Consider the following 9,049-nt stretch of genomic DNA (forward strand, 5'->3'; position numbering starts at 1 on the left):
TATCATTAAGCGTAAGAATGTAATGTACGAATCTAAAAATACATACATAAGGAAAAATCAAAATTTCATAAAATGTAAGATTTTGAGTATCAGAAAGTAATTTTAAATAAATACAGAAATGTTAAACAATATTGAGGATTATAGGATATTTTACATGTCCTTCTTTCTTTGATTACTGATATTGGATGTACACAATTTTTAGACCAAGTGTACCTTCGCATTTCCTCGCATCGTGCATCGTTCACCGATCGCTCGCGGCGTTAATGCGATCGACAAAGCGTATGAATCGCGTTCGCGTGAGCAACGGTTTGTAATCGTACGCTGTTCAGTGCATTTTAATCTCGAATCACGTTCTAAATATGTCGGCGAATCTGTACAAAGAACTACGTCGGAAATTTTGAAGCTACCATACAATATTCGACGAGAATTCGCCTAGGTGTGGAAGAGATACGGGACATTCTGAAATTCGTCCTCTCTCTACTTCTGGATTACATTACGGGGCCAAATATTGCAGCACCTCTTCAGAACACCGGCCAAACTGTTTGACTTACGCGATTGTGCGTTCGAACATCGAGCCGGTTACTCCGTTCGACGTAACAGGGCTGTCAGTAACCGGACGACGACTATGGAATAGCTTTGCTAATCCGAAAAGCGGATTAAAGCAAACGCGAAGCCGATCCCGAAAGGCGGGGTTTCCGACTTCCGTTGTGTGTACTCTGAGTCGAGCATTATTATCTTGTTAGCGAACAACATTCCGGAAGAATAGCTTCATTCGAATCTGCGCTCAGTGCACTGAGGAAGATGTGCGGAAAATATATTCACTTACTTAGACTTACTTAGATTATGGTGCAAGGTCGTTATCTCATAAAATCATTAACAGTATAACGTACTAAGAAGATAATAATCTTTTATATAACTAGCAAAAAAATATGAGATGTAGTAAGATAAGAAAAAGTAAAAAAGTGATTTCTTGTTTCTTAATTTCTTTCCTGATTTTGTAAGCGAAAAGATAATAACAATATGATATGTAAATATTTTTAATGTACTTATATTTATGCATATTTATAAAAAATATCCTTTCTTAAAAAACTCATAAGCTGCAGCAAATAAAAAATATAAAAATAATTTGATCTTTGAGATAAAAAGATTAATCTTTTATACTTAAACTGCTAATCCGAAGACTAATTTTTGAGGCCATTGTGGTAAAAATGCGTATGTCCTCATCATTAATTTACGTATCCTTGTTGGTAGAGTGACGAGCATTTTCGCAATTTTGAATATTCTATTAGCATTTTATTAGCATTTATATGATGTTGACTGAGTCTATTATCCTATGTGTCTTAGGAAGTCTAATTATTTGTACTGTAGCGATGGTTGCTTTATTCACTTGTATAATGCAATTTAATTTTATAAAATGTGTTGAAATATAAAAAAATAACATCTCTTAAAGAAATGTGATGTAATAAAAGATGTACCACACTATTTATATTAAATTAATTTTTCGTAAATTGTGTAACAACTATTTTGCATCTTTCATGTAAAAGAGTAAAAAATAATAGATATTTAGAAAAGAAATTATCAGATTTTTAAATATTTTTAAGTAGAATATATTTATATAAAATATATTTTATTTAGATATACGTATATCATAAAATTACCGATAGATTTTACAAGTATAAGTATTTATATTTAATTAAAAACGTATTGGCATTATAATATAATGCTAGATACAAAAATTGATAATAATGCGAACAAAAATAGAAGTAAACAATCAATATTAAAGTTACGTAATTATTTATCCACTAGACTTGCCCCTTAGTTACAGTCCTCTATTTCGATACATGCATCCCAAGGATTTTTGGCTCGCACGTATCCCTCTTTGCAGTAACAACCACATGCCTGAAAAAAATTAACAAAATTAATGATATTAATTATAAACAGAAATACTTAAAATATCCGGCACAACATTTTATCATATATAACACAGGGCAATATGAAAAAAATTGTTTCAACTATTTTAGTTATTTCTAATGTATTCTTGCTTACTACATACAAAAACGCTGTCCAAATTTGATTCTCACATCACAATTTTGAGAAAAATGATATTAAAGAGGCAAAAATCGACAGTATATTTTTAAGATTATAATCTTTTTATTATATTTTACTTTATCAATTTTATATTGATTTTTAATTTAGCATGTTCCGATATTTTTGATGCATTTTTAAATGTTAAATTCGAAAAACAATAAAAATTGTGTCGTGTCACACAATTATTTTATAACATTTAATTTTCTTATCTGCTACACAAAATATAAATGTGGTTTTAACACTGCATAATAAAAAAATTTATATACTCTCCTATGAGAATGGGACATTATTACTGGATATTACACCGTGAAAATAAAAAAACAAGAAAAAGCTAACGCAACTTCTCTGGCAAAAGAAGGATTACTACTAAGCTCTTATATAAAATTTAAATGTAAATAATCGAATTGTATAATTCTTGTAATTTTTTTTGTAAATTATTTTAAATATATTTAAAATATATTCTAAGAGTTAATTTTTTGTTGTAAAAGAATTGTGGGTAATGGAGCAAATTTGAGATTATTTTTAATTTTGGATTAATAAATTCCTATAAAATCAATATATACTTTTAAAACAACTTTGAGAAATTTAACTTTGTTGCTCTGTGTAATTATACGCACATGTGAAAAATTTTACCAGATGTTACATTAATGATAATGATATGATTAATTATAAAATAAATTTTAATATAATATAATATATTAAATATTAGAATATATTAAATATTAATTCATTAATGCACTTACGAAGACTACAGCACAAGGTTTATCCAAGGTTTGACAAGTTCTTTGACAGAATGATCCACATTTCAATTCTTCATTTTCACAAAGACAATCAGAAAGTACAAACACGTCTGAAAATGATCGTGCATTACAATGCATTAACAAAAAAAAAAAGAGACAAAATATTGCTTTTCTAATAAGAGAGAATTTATACATATATTGTAAATATAACTTAGATTTTTTTGTGCTTAGTGAGCCATTTCATAAAAACATTCCGACAAGAAACAAATATTTATTAACTTATACTACATCAGCAAATTTTTTTTGTAAAAATACAGAAAATTAATATTATTAAATGTACAATTACCTGCAGCAACAAATATCGCTAATCCAAAAGCGAATAATATTATCATTATGCGGGACATAATGGATTTTTAATTCCGTACAATTCACAACTCCGACTAACTTATATGACTGATGTGGGCTGTTTGACGGGTTTATATATATATGTATAAATGAGCAGTTCCAAATTAGTAGCGACATTTTATAATGTCTTCTAGATGATTGTCATTATCACTAGCAACAACCAATAAGAGCCGCGTTTTTTCCAAGATCGTCCTTACATTGGCTGTCGCTAAACGAGCAACAACTGTTGATAAGACTGGCCACACACGTTTATGCAAAAAAAAGACTTAGTAATATCAGCTAAATTTCAGTTATTAGTTCACACTTTGTTGTTATTGCTAAAAGTTGGCTATTTAAGATAAAATGTATTCGTTGCCACACAGCTTTGTTAGTGAAAATTAAAAGCGTACTTAACAGTAGCTAAGTAAATGATTATTCCTCACTATCTTAGTCGCATAATTGAGCATTCGAAATTGTTTTTGGAACGCTGCGGCTTGCCTGCATTTAATATTACATTGGCGGCCATGATTACGTTTATACAGCTCAATTTACGTTGAAGTTATAACATCGATGTTATAACTTCGGCGCAAATCGAGCTATGTAAACGTAGTCATATTGTATGGCATGCTCATTGCGTCTATCGCAATGTATTTCCGATTTTATGTATTTTGATTTATAGTCTCTAGTAAGATGGATCATCTATTTATCCCCCCCCCCCATTTTTCAAAAGAAGAAGTTCTCAACTATTAAATTAGTATATCAGCTATTAAATGATTTTTTGGTCCTGAAACGCAAAATGTACTGAACTATCGCAGTAGTATCATAAGTTAAATGACTAGCAATTTAACAATTCGATGTTCATTAACATCTTAAAACAATCTTAATAATGTTGAATGATCGAAAAATAATTTCGGCGCGTAGTTTGAAGGACTACATAAGTAGCATGATGGAAGTAATATAGGTGTGGTCGTTTTTGAGACGAATTTCATACCGTTCTGTGTACAACCAGATGCGACCATCTTAAACATTTATATCGCGGTAACTTTGAAGTGATATATCGCGAAAATGAATACGTGTCAAATAAAAACATGTACAAAGAGTTCCCGAAAAAAAAAATATAGAAAATTATATTTTTTTCGATTTTCAAAGGAAATGAAGCAACATAACATAATGACATAATGACATAATGACATAACGCCAACTTCAAATAACCGCGGTAATATGGCGCCTTCTGAGTACCGCTCTTATGTTTAAAATGCGCAAGAGCACACCTATATTCCTTCCGCCATGATACATATGTAGTATGTAAATTCACATCAAATTATTTAAGTACCAAAGATACAGCTTTGATCGTTGTGAGCCCTTTTTCATATTGATTTTCACATGTACGGTCCAATAAGATTCTTATCGCTTAACCCTTCAGACCTAATATACATTGTAATGTACATCAAATTTGAAGACATTATCTGTTGGAATTATTTAATTCTTTCGATCTGATGTATAATAATGTAGGTATATAATGGAAAAATAGTCAAAATTTTGAAAAAAATAATTGTTTAGTATAAATTATTTATTTAAGTACGCATGAACTGAATTTAAAAAAAATGTTAATATGGTTTCAAATGTTTCAATAAAATCAGACCTGAACAAGTTAAGAAAAATAATGTTAGATTAAGCATTAGCATCTAATTGAAAATAATCTTGTTAATTTATAGTACTAATAGAACAATTGTGCAATACTATTGTTTTAAAAAGTTATTTATTTCAGTAATACTGTTATTGAATGAATACTTTTGATTAAATTGCTGTTGGCAAATTTTTCAACATTTTTTCCCGTGTATAAAATATTTTTAAACGTATTAGCTAATATAAAATTTCTTTATCAAATTTGATAGCTGAAGTGGCTATAAAATCATCTTAGCACCAACAGCGAAGCATACTTATAAAATGTCAGCTAAAATTCTCAATCTTGCTGTAAATATTATTAATTTTTATTGTTAAAAGAAATTAGATTAATATATTTAACTAAACATTATTTTATTCTAACAGCGAGTATTTTTCACTGAAATTTTAGTAGCTAATAAATTGAGTTTTGACAACAACGACATTAACTGTTCCTATTATAAGAACACATTTTAACTGCGTATTTTAGCTGTTGGCTGATATTTCCTCTGTGTGTTCGAATTTTGCGCAAGCAAAAGTTGCGCAAGCTGTTTGTGAAAATTTATTTGAACGTATGTCAAACAACTACAGAATTATTTTGGCTTGCACAAATTTGAACAAATAAAACTCAGTCGATATGCTCGTGCAAACAACTCACAAAAAAAAATCGGAGCGTATGTGGCATGCTTAAAATCTACACTCAAATATTAAAAAAAAAAGAAGACAAAGATACTGAATGCAAAAAGTGCAATAAGCAATGCGCAAACAGATGTTCTGTTTAGATTTTAAGCGTGCCACACACGCTCCGATTTTTTTATGCAAGTCGTTTGCGCAAGTATATCGAATAAATTTTTATATTTGCTCATATTTATGTTTCTCTCTTGAGAAATGGATAAATAGATGATCTATCGTATTAGAGAATAAATCAAAATATATGAAATTGGAAATACACTGTGGTAGACGCGATGAGCACGCCACACAATGTCGCTTAATACGATATTAAGCCTACATCGGTCATGTCGTAGGTGTCGCAGGTTTATTACATCAGTCAATCCGATGTGTCAATTTTAAAGTCGCACGATGCTTGCAACGCCATAATACGACCAATGTAGATTAGGCTTTACGCACAGGCAGCCGGCAGCGTCCCAAAAACAATTGCGAAAGGAATTGTGACACTGATCGGTTACTAAGATAGTGAGGAATAGTTACCATTTACTTAGCTACTTGTGTTAAGTACGCTTTTAAGTTTAATTAAAGCTGAACGTCGGTATAAATATATTTTATTTTAAATAGCCAACTTTTAGCAAAGTTTGAACTGATATTTAGCTGATATTATTAAGTCCTTTTTTTATACTATATTTAACTTTTCACATAATAACAAATTAATTGTTATAAGTCTTTTTGTAATATGCTGTAAAAGATATGATTTAAGCAATCGGTCGCCTAAATCGTATCTATAGGTCTTTAAAATCATATAAATTGTATTTCCTTTTGAAGTATTGAATTTATAATTGAAAATAATTAAAAGAGTGTAAGATTAATAATAGAAATTATATCATTAAATAATATCTAATAATTAACTAATGCCTAATTTTAATCATTTATTTAAAAAATTTAATATCTTATAATTGTTAAAAAACAATAATAAAAAGACAAATGACATTAAAATCAAATTGATTTAAATATATATATTTCTGCATTTGACATTTGTATTTATATTAATTATTAGTATTATTATTGCCAATTATTAGACTTGTTTTGTGATGGCACGATTTAGGAAATTTGATGGATTTTGTAAAAAAATCGATTTAATCTTTATAATTGTTACAAATGCGTATATGTAATAAAATATTCTACAATAAATCTTTTCTCTATGAAAATACAAAAATTTATAGTAAAATTAGACAATTAAGTTATTATCAACTATATAAGTGAATAAAAAATTAATATCAGATGTACTTTTTCAAATGTTGCTTACGTCCATAAAATAAGATGTATAAAATAAGACTGGGTTGTTCCACTTTTCCGTAAACTGCAGCTTGCTATCTTATTACCCTCTTACTCTTTTATGCTCTTATTCTTTTACTATTTTGTTTATTCAATAAGTGAATTATCACATAATTTATCTGAAGATGAAACAACCGACCCGTAGCCTGTTACATTTTTATCTGTATTATTCATTTATTATATATTATTGTTATCAAATATTGCTTATATAAAGTAATAATATAAATTATTGATGAAGTACGATTTATAGGTAATCAGTAAGCAATTCTGCTCTACACGGAGAAAATTTTTTCTTAGAATTTACCCTAAAATTATGACAGTCGTAGAATAACATTGTATTTCGAAGAATTTTAATGTAAATCTCTCTCTCTCTCTCTCTCTCTCTCTCTCTCTCTCTCTCGTTCATTAATAAAAGTACAATAAAGTATAAAACTAAGTTTGATCAATTTTACTGAAGTGCTTGGTAAAAATCTTTAAAATATTGTATTGTACCACAATTACTACATTTTCAGGGTAAATTTAAAAAAAAATTCTTTCCGTGTACATAACGTAAAGATATATAATATATAGATATATTAATATAAAGTTTTTAATGCAATAATCATAATGCTTTCCAAGAATATAAAATTTTACGGGAATTTCAAAGTCACAATGCTTTTTAAACGACTCAACTTCTAAACGGTTTAAGATACAGAATATTGGTAGAGATGACCAATCAATTTAAAATCAATCATTTTTAAATGGATTTATCGTACGTATATTTATACTTCACGCGTGCAAAAATTTTAATATTGAGGAGATGGGCGCGCGGAGTAAAGGCACAATTCTTAGGCCCTTAGGCCCTAAGTGTTTATAAACAATGTTTACATGGAATATAAAAGCTATTAGATTTAAGGAAGAGCACAAAGAAAATTTTTAGTAAACAAAATTTTATTTTATCAATTACAGTATTGTTGGAACTGTTATATTTGAATAAAAACTGACGTGACTGTTCTACATCGTCGTGAATGTTAATGAGCGTGGAATATGTGCACGGAATTGTAACTTCTCGCATATAAATTCACCATTCGTAAACCGCTCTTTTCTTTCTTCGCATTTGCGATTGCGAAGGCAAGTTATTTAAAGATAATTTCGTGTCTGCTAATGGATAAGCGATGGTAATGCATCTGGGATGTCTTTTTTTTTTCTTTTTTAAAGTCGTTCAGTCACCTTCATACTGTAAGATACGCGCACGGGGAAGGCCGTAAAATAATAGAGACATTGTCTGTCTGGCAATGTGTTGTTCCCTATCTTATAACGATACAGACTATCGTAAATCTCGTAAAATCGGTGTACAGATACTGGATTATGTCATACGATCTGTTGTCTTCTTGTGCCTCTATTTTTACACGCGTGATGCATGCAACGGAGAAACGGTATGAGTCGCTATTAGTTATTTTCACTGGAAAATTAGGTATGCGTTACGTTGTTTGGACGTTATACATATACAACATTGTTATATGTATGTATAACATTGTTTATATTTGCAAATGGAATTTTATAAAAGAGGATATTTTATTTGCATTATACGTGTATTGCGTTTAATGCTTTTATATATTTCCTGTATAATGTTTATTAATACTTATATGTAACATTTATTAATTGACAAAAATTATACAAATAAAGGCATTTTATAGTATCGTGTGCTGCGGAATAATAAATAAACAAGATTTTATAAAATGAGAAAATGAAACGTAACAATAATAAAATACAATAATAAGATTTGTAAATGATTTGTTGTAACTTACGATATATTTAACATTATTAATGCAGACGATAATGATACATCCTAAAACATGAAGTAATTAATTATTAATAATTCCTATATAATTTTTTTACATAGTCCATTCTTCTCTCCAATATTGTATAGTATCTCTTTGTCTCATTTCCACATTTATATTTATAATTAATCATTAAACTTTAATCTTTTCTTTTCGTCTTTCCATATAAATATTTTGATAGTTCTTTAGTAATTATATTTTTGTATATATTATTATATTTGGATTTGTTTTGCGCGCCCAAATCATGTTTAATAAAAAATCAATATAAATTGCGGAGAAAGAGTAAAAATACTCTTGAGTAAAAATACTCCAGATATTTGTGCATATCACAAATGTTGGATGGCGGTC

The 9,049-nt window shown here is 28.8% G+C and overlaps 1 protein-coding gene across 1 annotated transcript; it reads right to left on the reverse strand.

Annotated features, from left to right (window-relative positions):
* Positions 1–1,753: 1,753 nt before the first annotated feature.
* LOC108748154 (venom peptide SjAPI-like) lies at positions 1,754–3,289 on the reverse strand. Its single transcript, XM_018486184.1, has 3 exons — positions 3,175–3,289; positions 2,832–2,938; positions 1,754–1,899 (listed from the first exon to the last, which is right to left on the reverse strand). The coding sequence occupies exons 1-3, from the start codon at positions 3,230–3,232 to the stop codon at positions 1,816–1,818; spliced, it is 249 nt and encodes an 82-aa protein (XP_018341686.1). The 5' UTR covers positions 3,233–3,289; the 3' UTR covers positions 1,754–1,815.
* Between the last annotated feature and the right edge of the window lie 5,760 nt (positions 3,290–9,049).

This window comes from Trachymyrmex septentrionalis, unplaced genomic scaffold, assembly GCF_001594115.1.
Source record: "Trachymyrmex septentrionalis isolate Tsep2-gDNA-1 unplaced genomic scaffold, Tsep1.0 scaffold212, whole genome shotgun sequence".
Classification (NCBI taxonomy): Eukaryota; Metazoa; Arthropoda; class Insecta; order Hymenoptera; family Formicidae; genus Trachymyrmex; species Trachymyrmex septentrionalis.